General features: G+C 39.0%; 1 protein-coding gene across 1 annotated transcript; it reads right to left on the minus strand.

The window, feature by feature from the left end:
• Positions 1 to 9,083: 9,083 nt before the first annotated feature.
• On the minus strand, positions 9,084 to 9,464 carry LOC110311347 (keratin-associated protein 6-2). The gene has a single exon (XM_029470322.1). The coding sequence runs from the start codon at positions 9,462 to 9,464 to the stop codon at positions 9,084 to 9,086; it is 381 nt and encodes a 126-aa protein (XP_029326182.1).
• Positions 9,465 to 24,150: the final 14,686 nt, after the last annotated feature.

The raw sequence follows: 24,150 nt of genomic DNA on the forward strand, positions 1-24,150 counted from the left end.
ATGGAAATGTACAGCTTCATCTATAACCTGCAGTAAACAAAACCATGGGATACTGACCAAAGAATAGAAAGTTCTATATGTGCCACACACTCTGGTGGAGTTAGCTTGACAGGCGAAAGCTTGGAAGCTATCTCATGAGGAAAAGAGTTTCGTGGAAGCTCCCTCCTGGAGTCTGGCGAAAGCTTGGGTCAGTTTGACAAGTGGAAGTTTGGAAGCTGCCCACGAGGAAAAGTTTCACAGAAATTCCCTCCTAGAGTCTGGCGTTCCCTCTAAACCATAAATTAATTTTCCACTCCCGTGTTAGTCTAGTGTATGGATTCACGTGCCCTCTATTAAGCATTACCCTATTATAAGTGCCTTTTAAGATTGAATTCTGACATAGCTAAAGCCTCTCCCAGTGTTCCAAGATCCCAGATTACAGCAAGTTAAAAAAAAAAAAAAAAAAACCCTGGTGCTATTAACACTAAAGTGTAAAATTCTTGCCTGTCACTAGGCTGATCCTAGGCAGGGCTGCTAATCTCTATTGTAAACATTTATTTGATTCCTGCAAATTCCTTTCGCAGTCATTCTCTTGTATCTGGAAAACTTCAATGTACCTTGCCTGATATGAATTGCAATTCCTGGTATTTTCTATGCTATAAAAAATTCCGATGCTCGACTTGACATTACATTCAGATTCAACACCTCTCCTGTGTGTATCTGTTTGTCAATTTAATCCTACGCTTTGCCCACCTGCCCAAGAGACCCGTTCCACGCAGACACAGGGACCCAGTGGGTCTACGGCATATATGCAACTACCAAAAGAAGCATTCATTAAATAAACCTTACTTCCCACTACCACAGTGCTCCTTCAAACTTCCAGGATCTCATAAATACTACAGTCAGTCATCACCGACACAAAGGACACAAATTCCAAAACAAATGAAATGCACTGACTGAAGAAGTATTACTTCCAACTATGAAGTACCTCTGTGCTGCATAAAAAAAAAAAAAAAAACAGGGTAGAAGAAATAGGAAATGTTGATTCATATTTTGTATGTAATTGACAATCTTTAGTCTTTGATGCCCATAAAGGAAGGATTTATAGTATCTCAACAACAAGTTCTCCGAGTGTCAATAGCTACCTACCCTGTGTGTGAGTGTAGGACTGACAGAACGGAGCACTTTTATGGAGAGATCTTGAAATACTTCATTTATTTAAAAAACTTATTTTATTTTTAATCACGTGTATTGTCTGTGTGCTCTGTATAGGTCTATGCGCATAAGTACAGTTGCCCACAGAGGCCAGAAGATGGTCTGAGATCCCCTAAAACAGAAGTTATGGGATCTTGTAAGTCACCTGATGGGGGTGCTGGAGAACTCTACAATAGCCCCCAAGCACTTGAGAGTGATCTGTTCAGCTCTTGAAATACTTCACCAACATGTTGTATGCTGATACTCTATCAACACTAGGCATAAGGTATTTTGTAACAGTTATATCCATAGCCAGATGTGTGTCCATGGCATATCTGGCACCATAGTAATAACTATATTCACAACCCCCACAGTGACTTCCAGAATAGTTTCAAAGCAAAGTGCCTGAAAGTTAGGTTCCAGTGAAGGGGCAGGATTTTTTCCAAATTTGTGTCTACTATCTTGCAAATACTGTAATGACAGGAAGATCCATAGTGATTCTGGTAATGCATATATGTATGTATGTATGTATGTATGTATGTATGTATGTATGTTTTATGATGTGTATGTATATATAGACTATATATATGTATGTGTATATGTGTGTATATATATGTGTCTATATATATACATATATTTATACATATATATGTGTGTGTGTGTGTATATATATATATATATATATATATAGTCTTCATTTAATGCCTGGCATGTGATTCATCCACTCAACTGCTAATGAGAGGAGCTAGTCTCTTCATAGCTATAACATCTGACTTAAAAAAAAAAACAAGATTATCCTTAGTTCCTCAGTTTTACTAGAGAACAATGTGTGGTTCTCATCAGCTAGTCATCATCTTATGCCTGTTTCAAATCTGCACAGGAAGGGCACAACAATTAGCCAGGCATCTGAGCATATGACTCCAAAGGTATACTCTGTATAGCAAGGCTCTGTCGGAGACTAGGCAGTGTGTTTGGGAGTGCAGCTATGGAATGAGCTTGACTAATTACTTGCACAGGTTTACTGGTTGCTCATTGCTTCCTAGATAAGTGCATGGGAACCTGAGGGCTCTCACATAGATGTTCACTGCCTCATCTTCCTGTAAATCCCCATAGCCAACTAGACAACACTTTATAAGATATTTTTCACTCCTAGGGCTATCACTCAATAAATTTCTTGTCAACTCTGTATACAGATTTAGCTCAAAGATAGGAAATTAATATCCTCTACAAAGAGCAGATAAATGGCTGTACGCCATGAATTCCTTCAGTTATTTTATCTGTTTAACCTCAATTGAGAATTTGAGAGATATGGGTACCAAATATCTTGAAATCAATGAAAACAATGTTGAGGAACACAGTGCTATTACTAAATACAAATATGTATTTTCCTTCTTTTTTCTTTCCTTCTTTTTTTATTGGTTATTTTATTTATTTATATTTCAAATGCTGCCCCCCTTTCTGGTTTCCCCTGTGGTTTTCTTCTTTAAATTGCATAAAATCCTCATTTCTTACCATCAAAATATTGAACACTAGCTGTGGCAGAGACTTTGTTACTTCTGAGAGTAACCCACCTCACTCTGTAATCATTCTTCTGTAAAATACAGACACACACACACACATACATACACATACACTCACACATGCACACACACACATACACACACACATACATACACATGCACACACACATGCATACACACACATACACACACACACATGCACACACACACATAAACACACATACATACACACACACACACACACACCTTACTGTCTAATCATCCCAATATCATATAGATGAAATTTATTTCAGTATCTTGTTCCCAGGCCACTTCAATAAGGCATGGCTAAGAGATCCTTTTACTTTCCTTACAGAATGGTCCATTTTTTAAACCACAATAATGGGATTATCTTCTTAATCTCTGCTAACATGCAAATATCCTTCTGGTCACCCAGTGTGAGCAAGATTAACCACACAGTTTAGAGGACAGAAGTGCTTGTTTTCTATTATTATGTAAGAAATTATCATTTAAATTAACAGCTTAACACAGCGCTCTTTATCTTGGTCTTTGTTCCTCCTTTGTGAATCGCAAGTCTGGGTAAGGCTATCTGGGATCCCCACTCAAGGTCTCACAATGCTGCAATAAGCAATCATCTAGAGCAAGTTCAGATTTTCTTTCTCATATAATTTAAGTAGTAAGAAAACACCCGCACCCTGTGCATGAAACACGCCTGTGCTAGAGAATTACCCTTTTTGTTATCTACAATTCAAACGATCCACTTGTGCTTTGTCCACCAACCCTAAGCACTAGTTGATATCCTTAAGTCTGCTAGGATTAAAATGAAGCTTCTTCCATACATAAAAAGACAGGACACACAGAGGGTGTATGTCAATTGGAGCCATCTTAGGATCCTGTGTAGGGACACCTATGAACTTAGTCTTTGATCTCGATAGAAATTACATTTCCTCCACAAAAAAAAAAACCAGTAACAACAACACTAAGCTTCCAGAATATTTACAGTTCCAAAATGTATCTCCCCACTTCCCCTGCCAAGAACGCTCCAACTCTCCCTAAACAATTTGACCAACTTTTACTTATCCTCAATATCTTAAAAACTTTCTTTTTCAAAAATATTTACAAACTTTTACTCTAATTGTTTTTACATTTGAACCCTCTTCTAATTTTTTTGTCATTTCCTAGACACTCCTGTATATACTGTAACAACACTCTGATCTTTGTATAATGTGGTTTTTCATATTTGTTCCACACTCTTAGAAGATAGATAAACTAGTTCTATATAACATGATGTAATTAAATGTTTTTATTAATTTCACTATAAATAGTTGATGAATGTACTACCCATTTATTTAGTTGTACATCTGAGTATGTCAATCAATCTATCCCTTTGCTGTTCCACTGGACAAGATTTCCATTTCTTCAGAGCTAGAGGGCATCATAACTGGGTGAGACTGATAGTTGCTCCCCTCCTTTGGAAGTTTGCATGGTACACCTAAGACTCAAAGAACACTGCAGACAAAGAGGCAGACAGATGGAAAGAGACAGCATTGAGAAATTTGCCATGAGACCATGTCTCCCAAGTAATGCCAGAACCTTCAACTACAATGTCACCAACATGATTGTCTAACCATAAGCTGAACAAGAACAACAATAACCATGCCAGAATGGATGGGAAAAGACTATAAGGCTTCAACCTTCCATAAAGAACTACATGCTACAAAGCGGTGCTCAGAGTAGGAGAAATATTCTTCTCTGCCCACGAGGAAACTTCCTGGTTGACTGGTTTCTATAATCTTTCTTCTACATTCTCCCAGGATATTCCCTGTGCCTTAGGTGTAGAAGTGCCGTTTTGATGTATCTATTGGGACTAGGCACCCCCTAGTTCCACTGGCTACATTTTAAGGTTCTATGTAATAGCTGAATTATCATGGCTCCATCTTATTTCACATACTGCCAAAATATTGTCAATTGATACAATTTAATAATATTTAGTGTGCCATTTGGAAGCTAGTGTATATTTTAGACTTCCTTTTAGATCAACTATTTTCAAGTGTTCAGTGGCCATATCTAGCAAGTAGCTAGAACTGAAATTGCAACTTGCTCAAATGACCCGAAAATTACTGAATGGAAATGATGACTCATGAAATTTCTTCCAGTGGGGTTCATTGATCTAGAGATAAACATCAATCTTTCCATAAGTTATCCACTCTGAATCGCTCTCTCCCCCCTTCTGAAGTTTGATTCCATTCCCTCACCTTTGGAAGTAGTTTCTGACCCTGGTCTGCCCTTCACCTTCACACTCTGACAGATGTAGGCTCCCTGCTGCCACCTCATTCCCACTTGATAGTCATAAAACACCTGTACACACCTACTAACTATAAAGTGAAAGTCCAAGTCAGAACCTTTTAACCAACTAAAGATCTTGAATTCCTATAAGGTCTGTGTTCTCATTTTGTTCCTGTATGCTACAGAATAAAAGTGTAGCATAAGTCTTAACATTTTCTTACGTGGCTAAACAAATAAATACTTGCTTATGCTATGCAGAACCTCTATCGCATGCAAGAGCACATAAATGGAAAGCATTATAGTTTCCTTATAAAGGAGCTTTCATTGATGCTTAATTCATTCTTATCTCCAAATATATGCCATAATATTAATGGTCTTCCCTTTGCTCAATAGTGTGAGCATTTTTCTAACCTATAGTAGATTCACTCTTCTCTGTCTTTCTCTTTGACTGTTTCTCTGTCTCTCTGCCTTTCTCTCTGTGTATCTCTGTCTTTCTCTGTCTCTGTCTCTCTTTCACACACATTCACACACTTACAAGTTCACACACGCACACACAGATCCACATACACTCACAGATTCACACATAATCTCTCCCTCACACACATGCACACACAAGCTTTCTCTAATTTTATGATCCCTAAATCTTATTAGTATTGCTATCATATTCTCATTTCACAGAATATGAAATTCTTGAAATGTCTTGGCTAAAACCAACACTTCATAGTCAGAAGAAATATTAAATACCAGTTTTCAATGCTCTTTTCCTAGATATAGAAATTATCTTATATATGTTAACTAATTGGCATCTGTCTTCATTTCAGAATGCCTTCAATGACAAGGAATAAAATGAAATAATATAATCTCTAAAGTGGTATAATTTATTAGAATTTCATCCCACTGTCTTTCATCCTTACATCAGAATCACACAGATCAAACCAGTGCTCAGACATGACTTCCAAATGTGCCAGATGTAAAGACCACATTCTTTAGAGAAAGTCTGAGTCACTCTGTCTGACAAGTCTGTCCTTGGCCTAGGCTCAGAACTGACTCTCGTACTATCCCCAGAAGTCAATCGTTCTGTGAAATCTGCAAGCTCCAGAGACCTCAGAGAGTCAGACTTAGTGTGATAACCAATTCGTGAGCTGAGGTAATGACACACTTATTAATGTCGGTGGAATTTAAATAAGAGTTCTATATGCATAAAATGACTCTCTAGTCAAAACAGTACACTTACAACTTCAGAATGTCAACCAGGAACCTGGACAAAGCTTAGATTGCTCTATAAACTGATGCCAAACCCTGTTGCTAAGGACAACACCTTCACAACTCATCGAACATGGCTGAGCCATCTCTTAACTAAAGCACTCCTACACTCCTACAAGGCTCACTGCTACTGGTTCCTTCTGGTTCATGGTACCAGGAGCTACTCTGCCCATTACCAAAGGAGAAACATAAACACTAATCTAGCTACAAACTTTTCTATCTACAACAGTGCCCAGGTAGCACAAAGTTTCTCAGAGTCATCAACTAAAATCTGATGTCACTTAAGGCCCAGTCCGTGAGATGGAACCCACACCGAGACTGCTTGGATGACCAAAGCATAAGACAAGATAGTCCAGAGACCCAGGGTAAACAGAGTAACAAATAAAGGACTATAACAATAAAATGACCCCTAATGACATTCTGCCATACTCAGAGACCAGGGACTTGCTCATCCATCAACAAAGAAACTCCTGCCTACAACAAACATGAGCCAATACAGAGACCCACAGCCACATAATACACAAAGACTTGGACAACTCAGCTATAAAAAGAGATCTCTCCATCAAATCCCTACTCCCAAGGCTCGGGGAACCCTACAGAAGAGGAGGCAGAAAGTAGAAGAGCCACGGGGGATGGAGGTCTTCTAAACACATCAAGCCTGCTGCACACATGAACTCACAGAGACTGGGGCAGCATGCACAAGGCCTTCCCAGTTCTGCGAAGGATGGGAACCTAGAGCTGAAAGGAGAAGCAGCCACAAGCAGCAATCCTTTCCTCAGACACTATCTCCAACTGATAACCCCTTTCAGATTAGAATATAGTTGTCTCCAAGGGAGTCTCACACAGCAAACAGACTACTCTTAAATATAGGTTGCACAGCTATCTGGAGACCACCAAGAGAAAATGAATCCAACTGCATCTTTGGAGCGTCCTTATCTCATGTCAGGGCTTCTGTTTTTTCATTTTTCTATTTTAATTTTAACTTTTTTTATTTTACTCTTTTATTTATTTCTCTCTGTCTCTCTGTCTCTACCTGTCCTTCTTTCTTTTCTATGTCTGTCTGTCTGCCTCTGACTGTCTCTGTCTCTTTCTGTCTCTGTCTGCCTCTGTCTGTCTCTTTCTGTCTCTGTGTGTGTCTCTCTGTCTCTGTTTCTGTCTCTTTGTCTATTTCTTTCTCTGTGTGTGTGTGTCTCTTTGCCTCTGTATTTCTCTCCCTCTCTCTTGCTCTTTCTTATCCTATACGTACCTGGCATATATATTATGGCCTCCAGTTTTATGTTTTTATGGGATCCTGAGTATGTGAACAATTGAATTTCTGTGTTTATATCTGTTCCTTATATTTTTTCTTGAGCTCTTTCATATCTGTTAGTTTATTTTGTCCAATTTCAACATATTTGTTTTTGTTTTATCATATTATATTTATTATATTATTATTCTTTAAAAATCTGTTTTATTCTAATGACAGGGTATGGATCCAGATGGGAGGGGCAAGGGTGGGAAGAAAGTGGAAGGAGTAGAGGGGGGAGAATATAATCTGGATATATTATGTGAGGAAAAAAGCTATTTTAAACAAAAGAAAATATAATAAAAGAAATTAATTAATTAGTTAATTAATTAATACCATTGTCATATCTAATCCCATCCCAGTCGAATCCCACTGACTTAGTGTTTGGCAGTTGGTATTTTATTTTGCACTTCATTTCATACTTGCCACACTTCAAATATTCTATAGCCAGGTCTGGCCATTGATTTTGTCATCTTCACCTGGTCCTAAAATGTAAGAAACTTTGTTTTTTCCTTAACATTATTTAGTAAATTATTTTGTCTTTCTTTGCTACTGTCATCTTTTCAGTATTATCTCAAAGAATACAGGTTCAAAGTCCCTCCCCGAACAGACAAGCTGATGTATCCTCCCCCTTTCCCACTGAGCTGCATCACGCTTTCCTAGCTTGCTGTCTTCTTGATCGTGATGCAATCACACGGAGACCATATAATTCATCTGTAATACGTTGATTGTATCCAGGCTGTGACCTATTCAAAAATACTTGCTGTTTAAGTGAATCAGGTCACTTGACTGAATTCAGTAAATATATTTGCATTTCTATCAGATACAGAATAAGTAATAATTTACTTTTCTTTTAACTTATCCCTTTTTGAGGTTTTAATCCTCTGACTAGCACCCAAGTCTAATGCTACTGCCTCAATAAGTCTGAAAAGAATCTCTCCTAATTCATTCCTCCGTTAAGCTCCCAGGCTGTGTCTGTTACCCCAGGACATTTGCCATAAGCTCTTATGTAGGTGCTGTCCTTCCCCTCTTACCCTTTCCATCCTCATTTCAGAGATGGTGCCCTTTCCAAAGCTCAGTGAAGAAATGCCCACGTGGCTTGTGCTTAGATGAATGAAGCCCAGAGATATGTGTGGAAAACATTGGGGGAACACATTATTGATGTAACATAAGCTCACAAGAATCAAATTAAGGTGCTCTGTAAAACTTAGTCAATGGAAAGTCAATTCAGTTTTCAATATAAACCAAGGCAGGAGTAACTTACAAATGAATACACAAAAGTTTGTTAGAAACCAGGACCCATTTTATTGAAAAGAAACCATGCTCCCAGCTGTAGATGTAGCAGCCATGTTCAGGCAACAGAACCGGATTGCAAGACAGCAGAACTAGTGGGACGAGACTGCAGATGCCAGGGTCACAAAGTTGCCTTCTAAAAATGTGCAGCTGGAGGTCAAAAACTTTGTCAAATTTGTAGTTTCCTGGATATAGAGATCTTGGCCATGGGTCTTTAAAGAAGCATTTTCTTCAGAAGTGTCAGTTTAGGAGCAACTGATCCTCTAACAGCAAGAATAGCATCTTCTGTAGCAAGATGGTCCGTAGCCACAGCAGCCAGATCTGTAGTAGGAGCCATATCCACAGCCATAGCCAGAGCCATATCCACAGCCATAGCCAGAGCCATATCCACAGCCATAGCCAGAGCCATATCCACAGCCATAGCCNCCATATCCACAGCCATAGCCAGAGCCATATCCACAGCCATAGCCAGAGCCATATCCACAGCCATAGCCAGAGCCATATCCACAGCCATAGCCAGAACCATAGCCACAGCCATAGCCAGAACCATAGCCACAGCCATAGCCAGATCCATAGCCACAGCCATAGCCAGAACCATAGCCACAGCCATAGCCACAGGAGTTGCCGTAGTAGTTACAACACATGTTGTTGATAGAGGAGAGTTCACTTGGGTTGCAAAAGAATATTTCTCAAGTGTGGATGCCTCTACTATCCTTGGACCTTTATATACTGCCAGTAATTGTCAGAGCATACCATTCACTCCCTGACTTAACTAACAAACATTTAAACTATTACATTCCAGCCACTGTTGACAACCCATAATGGTTTGCTTAAAATGAGTACATTACTTTGTATACTCTCATTTCATTTAAAGAGCATCATTTCAATTTCCTCTGGTAGAGAGGTTCCTCGGTCAAACCATGTTCCCAAGCATAAGAATACTATTTAAATGTATCACCCAATGAGTGACATATAGCAAAGTTTGGAGAAAATGTAAGAAAAATTCTCTCTTCTCTCTCTCTCTCTCTCTCTCTCTCTCTCTCTCTCTCTCTCTCTCTCTCTCTCTCTCTCTCTCTCTCTCTCTCTCTCTCTCTCTCTCTCTCTCTCTCTCTCTCTGTTCCTGTCTCTCTCTACTTTTTTCCTATTTTCCAAATTTCTAGCCTCTACCCATTTTTACTTTTACGTTACTCTTTCTGCCCAGCATCTCTCCAGAAACCAAACATCTGATAACTCTAGTACAAGAGCATCAATTGAGCCTCTTGCCACATATAGAAGCAGTGAGCATGCTATCTATATGTGACCCTTACACATCCTTCTTTCCTCCAGGTGCCAGGCGAAGTAAGGCTCTGAGAAGCTCAGCATCCCCCCTCATCTCTTGCTCTCTGTGCCAAAACATGTCTTGTTGTTGAGACACTTTTAAAAACATAACTGGTTTTATCTGGATGGAAAAGCAAAACTTTTAAATCTCCTTTAGATCAGGAGCTACATTCTTTTCTGAAGTTAGAGGTTTTGCCAGAGTTTGTAGAGAAGATTCATGCAAGTTCGTGGAATTTAATAAGATGTTTCCTTGTCATTCACCTTTAATTGGGAAGTTAAAAAACAATGCACAGTGTTAGGACGCTGACAGCAAGGATGCCCTTGCAGTTTCTAATGCTTCACAGATATAAAATAGGAAAAAAAACATATAATTCACTCTATCTGCTCACAGTAGCTCACACAGCTCATTTCTTTTCAGATTTTGATACTTCGGCTCAATGACCAGAGATGTTTGTTGTGATCTTGAAGTGTAACATTTTTTCACACTCCTCGGCGGTCATTCATTCCATGTTGACCTTTCCATCATAGAAGATAGAAGAACAGTATCATTTCTTTGGACATTAATTTTTCCTTGTTGCCATCATGCCACAACTAAAGAATTTTCTTTTTTCCCCAATAATATATTTTTATTCATTTTACATCCCAATCACAGCCTCTTCCCTCCTCTCTTCCCAGTTCCACACTTACAAATCCCTCACCACATTGCCTCCTCCCCTTCTCCTTAGTGAATGAGAGACTCCCCACCTTGGGTACTAACACCACCCTGGGACATCTAGTCTTGGACCAGGCACATCCTCTCCCATTGAGGCCCAATCAGTTCTGGTGGGGAAAGGGGATCCAATGGCTGGGAACAGAGACCAAGATATCCCCTGCTCCACCTGTTAGAGGACCCACATGAAGACCAAGCTGCATGTTGTCTACAAATGTGTAGGGGCTCTAGGTCCAGCTTCTGCTTGCTCCCTGGTTTGTGGTCCAGGCTCAGTAAGCTCCCATGGTTCCTGGTTAGTTGACTATGTAGGTCTTTGTATGATGTCCTTGATCCCCCTCCAGCTTACTCCCTTCTATCCCCTACTCTTCCATAAGACTCTCTTGGCTCTGCCTGATGAAGCCTCTCAGGAGACAGTTATGATTTCCACATTAAAGTTAATATTGCAAATCTTGTCACTAAAGAACTTTAAAAATCCATGCACACCCATAGTAAAGATGATGCCTAGAGAACAATGATATTTTTCAGGATTCCCCCAACTCTTACTGTGACTGATAATCCTTGCACTGATGTACATTGCATCAGTTGCAAGTGACCCCACAGACACATCCTCCATGGACTTGATATTTTAGAAAGGATGTGGAGCTTAACAGACTGTGCAGGATGGGGCAACACCTTGTACCTTGATGTCCTCTCTCCTTGGTTCTCTCTCAGAGTACAAATCTGCCAATAAAATTATTTGAGTAACAAAATGGTGCTGTATAGTGGTTGTAGTTTGCAGTTATAAGTGTGCTACCATGCCATAAGGATTTGTATTTAAACTTTGTGAATATCTGTCTAGGAGAATATTCATAAACTCTTAATGTGATTAGTTCTTGAAGCAAACTTTGGAAGAAGACCACATCCTATCTCCAGGATGTGGAGGGATACCAAACAATATTGGGATCCTCAGTGTCTTGGTCATCCTAATCAATGGTGCTCTTCATGTTCCTAGATCCCTAAAATATACTCCTGAAGTTCTAACCCCACATTTCATCCAAAGGATGAGACCATATACTCCTTGATTCATACCCCATCTTTTGACTAAAATGTGCAATTCTCATGACACATACTACAGAGGATTCGTAATTTGTTTCTCTAAGTTTTTCATCTCTGCACAGGCATCACTTCCACAACTAAGTTGATTTCCACAGACCCTGGGTAAACTCATGTTGGAAGGATGCTACTATTTTGGGAACTGGGCATTCACAAGACCTGATATATGCATAAAGAAAGTCACTCTAAGAGCTGACATTGTACAATCCCAAGTATAGGGTCCATTGTCTCTAATGTTGAAATGGAACTTCTGTCATATCTTTCCAAACTCTTTGGTTACTTTGTCACTCTAACAGCCATGAAACCCAAGTGAGAAAACAGGATAAACTCTTATTCTCATCCATGGATGATTTTGTCCTGTTAGAGACATCTCAAATCACTGGAGAAAATTTCAAATGTTTCAATTTATGGTGAGAAGGAGCCTATTGAGTATCAAGGTATAGAAACTAGGAATGTTCCTAATTTTACACGAGCAAGAAGAGAGCCAACAACAAATGTGCATCTAGTGTGAAAATATTAATAACTGCTGAGGTCTAGACTCTGGTTTATAGCCATATACCTGTAAACAGATTCATCTATTATGCAAATATTCTAACCCAAATATGTCATTTCTGCTTGTGTTTGCCCCTTATCCTTGATATCACCATACATGAAATTCAAATATTAGGAGTTTTCTTATTTATTTTTACTTATCTTGCTTGCCTAAGTTTGATTTGAGCATAGTTTTAGAATCAGTCAGAATCCAAACTCTTCGATTATTTTTCCATTCTAACAACCATGAGGGCAAAGATGGAATTCAATATAAACATAGAAAGATTGCTCCTCCTAATACTGGAAGTCATTGGTAGAAAAATGAATGAATATCAATTATTGAATGTCTTCAGTAGATGTTTCAAACAGATGGCAGTCTCATTTTGTGGTGACTTTCAGTCTTAAGCATTGCTTTTCCTTCTGTTCAGAAATCCCCCTGTCTTTTCTCCTCCAATATACTGGTCTTATCTGGCCCATCTGCTATGCTTTATCTCTAACAAGCATCAAGAAAATAAAACTTCACTGAAAAATTTCTTATTCCTCAGTTCATTTTCTCTTTGATTAGATAGTTTTAAAAATCAAAACTATAAATCCTGCTTTAAAAATGCCCTAGGATAGAGGCTTCACTGTTCAGCCCCACAACACCTACTTGGAAAACCCAAAGCACTAAACCATCCTAAAGTTTCCATCCAGATTGTATAGCTTCCCATACTTCCCCATGAAGATGCTGAACCAGAAAAACAAAAACACTCTGTACTGTGTAAATCTGCAGATAATCAGATCTGAATGAACGCTTTATACATCATGTGTACTCACCCGATTACTCCTCTAGTAAAAAATGAAAAATTACATCAAACATATGCTTTGATGTTGGATCAATATTGGTATTCTTATTTCAAATGTTCAAACTTTTAAAACTTTGTTTTTTAAAAAAACAAAAGAGTCAAATTAAATTAAGTAAGAAAATTTGACATCATACATTTATCTTCCCTTGAGGTGAGCTTCTCCTTTTTCAAGTGGAATATTAGCAATTTTTATTATTATTTTCATATGCTCAATGCCTTTGGAAGTATTTAGGGTAGAAACTGCACTCAGTGTTATTCCTTTACGCTATTTTTCTCACATGTAGTTTTACGTGCTTGTCTGTAATATTTTTAAGCATCCATATTTATTTATGTTTAAATGCTAATTTAGTCATCCTTTATAGCTTAAAGGTACATATTCTATAGTATATGGGCAAACTCTAATTTAAAAAAATTATGTAACATGGGCTGGTCCTAGGCCTCTGGCATATCTGTAGCAGAGAGCTGCCTTGTTGGCCTCAGTGAGAGAGGATGCACCTAATCCTATAGAGACTTGATGTCCCAGAAAGGAGGGATACCTGGATACTGTAGGGGAAGGGGGCTAGTGGGGGAAGAACTCTGTGAAAGGGAATATAAAAAATAAAACAATTAATTACTAAAATAAAAATAATGTGAAGAATAGCAAAACATTCCAGAAAATGAATTATCTTATACATGGCCTTCGCAAACCCCTGACTAAGTCATTTTCATAATTTCTCAGTAAAACTATAGCATCAAGCATATGCCACTGTGTCATATGGTCTCAAAGTTAGAAATTACAGAATGTCTGTAAGGTATTTCTGTAGTGTTTTACTTGGTAGCATTTTTAGACTTCTACAAAAAAAAAATCATGATAATTTGGGGTAACTTCAGGAAGAATTCATAGATTGACATGGTAAAATGTTGTATTGTTTGGGCTACAGCCACACTGGTAGCTTGCTATCTTGCGTACTATCCAGTAGGATATGTAAGCCAATGTCAAATGTTCCTTAAATAATAAATCCTTACTGTTCACTGAAATGTATTCTAGAAACTTCCAAAATTTGGGTTATGCTTAAGTCTCCAAACCCTTATCATATATTGAACTTACAGGTTCTGCTTCCAAAAGTATTTGAAAACATTTACTAAACAATGAAAATCACGCCTCCAGGCAGTGTGTCTGTATTATTATTTGTAAAGTATCGCTGCACACATCATCTCAAGTTATTTTGGTGATCTGATGTCATGAATAAGGCAGGTACTTATCACACTCATGTTTGGAGGAACCAATGTTCCTCAAATAAGCTGAAGCCACATCGCTGATGTCAGCTGTCTCTGGTAAATCTCCTGCCTGTTCATGACAGGTGCTGACTGAATAAGGAAGGATTTTCAGTGACCTCTCCTGATGGGTCTGGCAATTGTATTCACAAAGGCTTTGGCACACTGTCCTCCTGTCCTAACTGACTAATCAATTCCTATTTTTGCTTCATGCCTCAAGTTAAGTGCCCCCTCCTGGGGAATTCTTTCCTAATTCTCTCATCACTAAATAACCCTGTTGTGTTTTATAGCTCTTACATACTTGATTGTGAAAAGTGTCTTATGTTTTCATTCGTATTATATAATTCATATAAAATTTAACAGCTGCTCTCCATATTGTGGAGTATCTAGAGACCTAATTTTTTTTGAAAAACAAAAAGTGTATCATTGAGATTTCAGTCCAGTCTTGAAAATATTCCTAGTTTTCTTTCCTTGGTTTTTTTTCTTTTTGTCTCATATTTATTTTTTCTCATTAAAAATTTTTAGTGATGTAATTTGATTTTACTTCCTTGACTTAGGGCACATTTGATCTACCCAGGGTGAGTTCAGGACTGACATTCTATTCCTAGGCTTTAAAAGCTAGTGTTTAATACAAAGATAGGTAACAGACTAGGTAAGAGGAAAGCTGAAAGATGACAGACTAGAGAAAGTGTATTCTACTTGTTTGCACTACCATAAATAGTAGATCCAACAAATTTAAGAAAGGAAGAAGCAACAAGGTTTAAGAGTCAAGGAATAAAGTCTCAACTTTACTATCCATTGGGTATGCAAATACGCAACCTCCAAATAAAAATGCTGGAAAAATGGAGATAATGAAACTGTCTAATGTACAGTATGTAAAAGGCCAAGCACCGAATACCACCAAAAAGATCCTGGAATGAGATGGTGGCTTCTCTCTGTTACCTGTACTCCTAGTCTCTCTTTTCTCTTTTATTGACAATAGATTCTTTTTCATACAGTATATCCTGCTTATACTTCCCCTTCCTTCTACTGGTCCAATTTCTTCCCCACCTCTGCTCCAGATCCACTCCCTGTCTGTCTCTCATTAGAAAAGAACAGGCTTCTCTCCAACCAAACCAAATAAGAAATATAATAAGGTGAAAGAAAAACTATCATATGAGAGTTGGACACAGCAACCCAGAAGGAGGAAGCGTCCCAAGAGCAGGCACAAGAGTCAGAGACTCACTGGTTCTCACAGACAGGAGTCCCATAACAATACTAAGCTAATTAGTGGCTATAATATATTCACAGAAGACCTGGTGTAGATCCACGCAGACCCTGGGCTTGCCACTTTAGTCTTTATGAGCTCATATGTGCCTGGCTTAGCTGATTCAGGGGACTTGTCCTCCTAGTGTCCTCTGTAGCTCTTGCAATTTCCCTGCCTCTACTTTCATAGGATTCCTTGAGCTTGGAAGGGAGGGATTTGATGGAGACTTCCAATTTAAATGTTGTGCATAATATCTGGCTGTGAGTCTCTGCATCTGTTCCCATCTGCTGCCACAGGTAGCCTCTTTGATGATGAATGGATTAGGCACAGATTTACTAGTATAGCAGAATAGCATTAGGAACTATTGATTCTTGTATTGGAGAGTTTGTGGTTTGTTTGGTTGGTTGGACTGGTTGGTTAGTTGGTTGGGTTGGGTTGGTTGGTTGGTTGGTTGGCTGGCTGGCTGGCTTGCTGGCTGGTTGGCTGGTTGGTTGGTTTTAGAACACTAGTGTTTGGTTTTATCCTATAACCTAGGTTTCTGGGCTATCTAGTCTCTGGCTCTTAGTTCCCTCTCACAGGGTATGCTTTAGGAAAAATCAGATATTCGCTGGCTAGACCCACAAGTTCAGCACCACCATTGTCCCTGTACTTCTTGGAAGCAGAACAGATTGTTAGCAGTGGGTGCTTGCTGGAGTTGAGGTATGGTGAGTTGAGAGAAGGAAGTTAGAAAGATCTTTGAGATCTACAGGTGATGTAGGTATGGGTTGAAGTGCTAGGGATGAAACTATAGGATTGTGTCTAGGGAACCAGAGAGATAGGATAAAGTCTGTGGGTAGCCTACCTGATTTTCTGGCAGGCGTATTCCTGGTTTTCTGAGACACTGTGTCTTATAGAAAACTACAGTCCTTTTCACTAGAATGTCCAATAAGTGCTACAGGTATGGGAGAAAACAGATTCAAGAAAGAGTATCCAACATTGATTCCTCTACTTGATCAGATCCTGCTTTCAGTGCTTCTTATCCTTCTCCATGGGTGGTTCACAGAAGGCAAAGGTAGACCTAATGCTGCCTAGAGCTCCCTTGTGGGGATCTATCAGGTCTCACCTAGGATCTGACATCTCTGGCACATGTATTCCATGGGATAGCCAATATAGCTCTGAGAGTTGAGGCTTATTGGAAGGATATTCCACATTTAGAAGTTATTTTCCCTAAAATATTATCTAATGAGTCCCAGCAGGACACTGGGACCTCCTGCCACATTATAAATGTCAGTGTGTGTTTTGATGAGTCTCAGTGTGTCTCTCTTCATAAGGCTGGATGTTATAAGGATACATTTCCACCAAGTGTATCTTCCTTACACTTCTATATTCGTCCATCATTATGTCCTACATTCAGAGATTTGATTCCAGACTGAGGTCAGATTTATTATCATCACTTTCCTTATTCATTGGCACCAATAATCAATTCAGACCTCTGGCAATTGTCCTAATTCTCCTGGGTTAATCCCTTCCTCTTTTAAACATGTTTACGAGATATTATTTGTTTCAGTTTGTGTAAATTCAATTCTTAATTCTTTACTTATGCAATTACAATTATACAGTTCTTTTATTTCAAGCATGAGTGATTATGAGAAGTACATTGTTTTTTAAAAATTGGGAAAATGTTTTAAAGAAAAACAAGATTGAAATCACAGCAAGCCACATGTCAGATTATACATATAATAATAAAACAGAAGAGACATGAGATCTGAAGTCATTGAAGATTTAAAATAAGATCAGTGACATGGAGCTGATCAAGTTGAACATGAAGTCTGGAGAGAGAAGGAGGGAAGGTAGTGGAATAATTGTTTTCATGGTCAACCATCAGAAAATTGAAAGCAACAGGAAATGAAAAGGCTAAGTTTGAAGGGAAGTGAATGAAGTGCAAATCGACTTCCATTAATATCATAGTGCATCTATGACATGCAAAAAGTTCTTACAAGGGGCTTCAATTAAATTAGAGCTAGTGATGTCTACTCCCTTAGGACAGATTTCTCCTTGTTACTTCAGCAACAAATGAAGCACTAGTAATTGTTTTTTTCAAAGCAAGAGGGAATCACAGCTCTTGTAACAAATGTGAATGGTGGCCATGATAACTATAGTCATAATCACAGCCATGGCCATTTGGCCATTAGCTTGACTCAGCTCCAAACCCAGAGCCCTTGCCAGCTACATACACAGCCTTTGGAGAAAGCTCCAGATAAGCACAAAGCACAGTTTGGGGAGGTGCCTGCAGCAGGAGTTGTCAACCAGGAGCTGTGCAAGTCTGAATGCTTCCTGTCATCTCAGACTTACAACATGCAATCAGGGATGGGTGGGATGCATCCAAGCTGCAATTTGCTTCAAGTAGGCTCATTTTACTGGCCACTCTAATTCTGTTAGGAAGTCTCTTTTTAATTGGTTGTCTCCCAGTATTTATCTCAAGATAATAATGGGCCTGAAACAAAATTGCCTTCTATTTCATCACCCTTTTACAAAATAAAAATTTAAAAAAACATGTGACTCACAGTCCCATGTGAATCAACACATGTGTTTTGACCTCTAAAAGAAAATTGAGCAGCTTTGAAATTGTACGTGTGTGTGCACGTGTATAAATGTATTTGTTAAATCTTTGTTGAGTAAGACAGGTATTATTACTCTAGTTTACAGAAAAGAATGTTGATTTTTAAAAGTGTCTGGGCCAGAAACACATAACTGTACAATAATGGAGGTATCACTTAATCATGAAACTCCAAATATTACCTTAATAAGAGGCAAATTTTCGGGAATTGTCCTTCACTAAAAGCATTGAAGTGGCAATATTGGTGTCTCATGGAAGGCAGACATTCATGGTTAGCTTTCTTACATTAACACATCAGTTGTACACATAGAGACTTGCCACTCCCACCATTCATCACAGACATTTCTTTCTCCACAGGCAGACATCATCACAGAAAAATGACAAGTGTTCAAAATAAAGAGATATAACCGACCATGAAGTGGCCAATCCCAACTGATGCATATACTATCCCGAGCTTTTGTCCCCACCGGCAAGAACACACTCGGGACAACCGGAATCTTCTGCGGCAAAAGCTTTATTGCTTCTTCAAGAGGGAAGACCCCGACCCCAGAAAATGGAGTCGCTTATGTAACCCTCAGCCATGGCATTTCAGCACCTGATATGGTGTGTCAGCTCCTGATTTGTTGCTCGCCCATCACCCCACTACTACGCCCCAAGATGGGCAGTGACTAGGAGTGAGTTCACTCTTGCACCTGCGTACAAGGCTTGTTTACTAGTTAGGCAGAGCAGAGGCCAGCGCCATCTTATAATGGCGATTGCTTGCGGCTCATGATTGCTCGCGGCACGGCTCTCCACAATATACAACACCACCCATATACCTAAGGCTTAGGGAAGAGAGCATAGAGGGACAAGAAAAAAAAAAAAGACTGTAAGAGCTACAGGTCCAAGATATCTGCTGTGTGTTGGTAGACTCTATATATTATGGAGAAACTGTACTCAGAAAAATCTCAACAATATGACTGATTAAACAAGATCTAGGTACTGATGCCAACATGGATGGGCAAAACCTCACAAGGCCCCAACACTAGATTGAATGAGTTACAGTCAACTAATAGAAGCTAAGAGAGGAAAAATCAACATTCCCTGGGGATAAGACCCCTGTCGGTTACCAAATCCAAAGTGGCCAGTCCTAAACAGATACACATGGCACAACACTACATAGGCTCAAAAGACTGGATTTATATATATATGTATGTGTGAGAGAAAATAGTTAATAAAAAAAAAAAAAGAAGTCACAAGTGGGGAGTATGTAGGGAGACACAGAAAGAAGAATACATAGAAATGATGTAAATATAGCGCTCATATCTAAGATTCTCAAAAAAATAAAATTAAATTGAAACATCACACCATTTCTTACATTTTTTTGACACTTCTGCATTTACAGAAGACAAATGTAACTGGCAGCTTTTAACGCAGTCACTCCCCCATTCTGATTTTGCCTCTGGAGGTGAGGATAACTTAGGTTCCTCTTCCTGAAAAAAAAAAAAAAAAAGTAAAGATGAGAATCAGAGGAAGTGAAGGTGGTTTTCGCAAGCCTTATATTTCTGAAATTCTATAAGCAAGTGAATACTTGACGTTTTATTTCCTTCAACCTGAAATAATGTAATCCCATATGTACCTATCTCTTTAGAATGTGAGGAAGATTTCAGTTACTATGAATCACTGGCTGATCAAACTCCATTCCAGAAGGTTCATTTCTAATATAAAGTTGAATATCTGATCTTATTATCCCTCATACTTACAGGAATGTGAATTCCTTGGAGTCTAAAACTTTATCATAGATCATTAAATTCACAGTACTTGACTAAATTCCAAAACATACTCTATCAATGTTTGATGCATGACTGTTATTACTTCAGAATTGAAACCATTTGAAAGGTGTACTTTTGTCTGTGTGTACATATACCCTAACTTTCCCTAAACTCTGCTTTGGATCACTAATTTACACATTACTAGATAGATAATGTCCTCTTCAACATAACCAGGCTTTTATAATCTTACTATCCCTGTTTGAGTTCTTCCTCTATTACATTATCCTGCAAGCAGATCTGTCGTTTGCTTCTGTACTCAGCGATGTCATTCTTCAGATGCCTCCACCTTACAAAGCTGCCCTTTGTTTCTATAATCCTGCAATTACACCAAATTTGCAGAGGCAGTCAGACATGCATCGACCCTGGAAGCTAGAATGGTAAAGGCAATGTGAGCATAGGTTGCTGGCTTCTCTGTGTTCTAATTCCTTCAGAGTCAGGGCAGCCATGTTTGCCTATGTTTTCCCAGACAGAACAGTTTACTAGAGGAAGCTCTTTAGCTGGCAAGTCTGACCCACTGAGTCTTGCATTTATTTATTCTGATTATGGTCTCATTATTGAGACAGAGCAAATAAAATACAGTTCTCTAATAATATTCAAATGCATGGCACCAGAGACAATGTTCCCTGAGCCAGTTTCTATACTTTAAGCACTATGAAGTACCATCTCCGTAGTATTTCTAGTAAAGTAACCAGCTATTTTCCATCTCCTGACATGAATGCCCTAATCATCTGATGCTCCTAACACGAATATCCTCATCATCTGATGCTCATTTCCTTCCCTCCATTGCTTACCTATTGACCTATCTTCATCTTTATCATTGACTTAATTGTGGTCTTTCTTCTAAGAAGATAACTGTGGCTAATTCAGAAGTCCTGTATATCCTCTCTAGACTTAACATCACTATTATTGCTGTTTTTTCATGGAGGTTATATCATAGGAGAACCAGAAGGGAATTCCCCAAGGAGTGTCCTTTCCTTTATAATAATTATCAATATTAACCATAATCACACTTAGTGCATTTCAAAAGTGTGATTTTTTTTCAAAGCTTTGCCATAAATAAGTGATCATTGAGATAATCTAACCTGATCTAAACACAGCAACAATACATACATGTGTAAAAACATAACAGTACCCCCTAGTAAGGTGTATAATTGTTATATTTTTGTATCAGTTAAAAGTATATGTAACTTGACAAGTCAATGCTGCTGTTAAAGACGAAGGCTGAAGTTCTCAGCCAGTTGTGTAAAGTTTTCACTACTCAATCATAAGTGATAATATGATAGTGTTCATCTGTTAGAGTTTTCAACCACAAATGAGACAACTATATTATACACCTTCCCCACAAGGCTCAGGGAACATGCTAGAAGAAGGAGACAGAAAGATTGTCACTGCCAGAGGTCAGTGACAAATAGAGCTAAACAGTGCCTTCTGGATATGACAGGATTATTGCTTCCATGAACTCACGGCAGCTGTTGTGATCTACACAAGATCTGCACAAGACCAAGCAAGTTAACCTTCATTACAGCATGGACCGGGGAGGGCACAAGAGCTCCCAAACCTAGGTGAGGAGCTATTGACACTTAATGGTTGCTAGGAACAGGAAAATCAATTTTCTTCAGAGTGTGGCTCCAGTGGATAACACCATATCCAGGTATGTGTGTATTTTCAGCACTAGCTAGATTTGGTGGGTTATTTGTTGAAGGACGTGAAGTTGGAAAGGAACATGAGGAGGATCCAGAACGAACTGGATGGAGAAGAGGAGTGTGGATAGTATCAAAATACATTGTATGCATACAAAAAATTCACAATGAACAAACAAAAATCATATTTTTAAAACTAGCCATCTTTCAGCCTTACTGAAGTCAAACATTTTTCTACATCCATTTGTCAAAATTCTTTCTCTTTCAAGTAATTCTATAATGATTATAGCCTTAATTTACTTTTTGGTAATGACAATAAGCATTAGGTCTCCCCAATAAGAATACATGGCACAGTTGGCATACTATTGGCCACAGGACACTGTGATGGCCCTCTGGATGGCTACCAGTATCATACACCTCTTTATGAAATTAGTTTATTTGTGTATGAACAGAAATCTTAGTCAGTGTTCTATTTCAGTGAAGACACACCATGATTTTAGTAATTCTTATAAAGGAAAGCATTTAACTGGGGCTTTCTTACATTTTTTAGAAGTTTAGTCCATTGTGGTCATGGTGGGAAGCATGATAGCCTTCAGGCACACATGGTGCTGGAGAGGAACTGAGAGTTCTACATCTGGATCCACAGTCAGCAAAAAGAGAGAGAGCCACTGAGCCTGGTTCGGGCTGTTGAAACCTCAAAGCTTGCAACCAATGACACACTTCCTCCAATAAGGCTATTGCTACTTCATAAAGGTCACACCTAGTCCAAAGGCCACACCTCCTAATAGTGCCACTTCCTTGTGACCTAGCATACAAATCTATAAACTTATAAGGGCCATTCTTCTTCTAACCACCATATTCTATTCCATGGCTCTCATAAGCTTGCAGCCATACCATAATGCAACAAAACAGGATCTGAGCAAACTCCAAAGTCAGCATCTCTATAGCTGATATCAAAGGGCTACACAGATGTCCAGTTCCTGTCCCCTTTGTTGGCTGTCCCGTAATTATCTCTCCCTTAGGTTACCTTCACACCCAGTCTGCAGTTTTCCTTGGCAGATAGGTATTCCATGGCTCTGACATCCCTGACAGTTTGGAGTTTCCATCACAATCCAGGCTTGACCTTCCAAACTTTACTCAAAGGCCCCTCTGAGCCTCCATGCAGGGACACTGCTGACACATGTCTGGCCTCAATGGCTTTCCTTAGGCATGGGGGGGAGACTCTATAACCCTTTTCTTGTGTGCTTGACTCCAAAGACAGAAACACATTTCCAAAGCTGCCAAGCTCTGCTGCATGCTAGGGCTGAAACAGGACCACCTCATTCAATTATATGGGTATCAGCTTTCTGGGTTTTGTGGGTTCATTCATTGCTTAAGCTTTTCCTTATTTAAGGCATTTTTATTAGATATTTTCTTCATTTATATTTCAAATGTTATCCCCAAAGCCCCCTATAACCTCCCCCACCCTGCTCCCCAACCCACCCACTCCTGCTTCCTGGTCCTGGCATTTCCCTGTACTGGGGCATATGATCTTAGCAATACCAAGGGCCTCTCCTCCCATTGATGGCCGACTAGGCCATCCTCTGCTACATATGCAACTAGAGACACAGCTCTGGGGGGAATTGGCTAGTTCATATTGTTGTTCCTCCTATAGGGCTGCAGACCCCTTTAGCTCCTTGGGTACTTTCTCTACTCTTTCATTAGGGGCCCTGTGTTCCATCCAATAAATGACTATGAGCATCCACTTCTGTATTTGCCAGGCATTGTCATAGCTTCACAAGAGAGAACTGTATCAGGGTCCTGTCAGCAAAATCTTACTGGGATATGAAATAGTGACTGGGTTTGGTATAGGGGATGGATCTCCAGGTGGGGCAGTCTCTGGATGGTCTTTCCTTCAGCTCTGAACTTTGTCTCTCTAACTCCTTCCATGGGTATTTTGTTCCCCATTCTAAGAAGGAGCGAAGTATACACACTTTGGTCTTTCTTTATTTCCTTTTTTACAAGTTTAAAACTTAGCTGGGTAAGGTCTGCTGAGGCTATCACTCACTTTAATATATTTAGCATCAAGCTTTTCTCTAATCTGTTTATCTCCTTGAGGACAAGACTTGAGTTCATTATGCTTCCTGGTACACCTCTTCCCCTCAAACTATACACTTTGTATTTTTCCTTCCTCAGCTTGATCCTTTTCATTATAGATCTGCATAACTATGACCACTAATAAGAGTCAATATTAGGCTCTCTTGAAATCTCTTCTACAATGCCACTAATCTCAAACTATCCAATTTCACT

This window comes from Mus caroli, chromosome 16 (genome assembly GCF_900094665.2).
Source record: "Mus caroli chromosome 16, CAROLI_EIJ_v1.1, whole genome shotgun sequence".
NCBI lineage: Eukaryota > Metazoa > Chordata > Mammalia > Rodentia > Muridae > Mus > Mus caroli.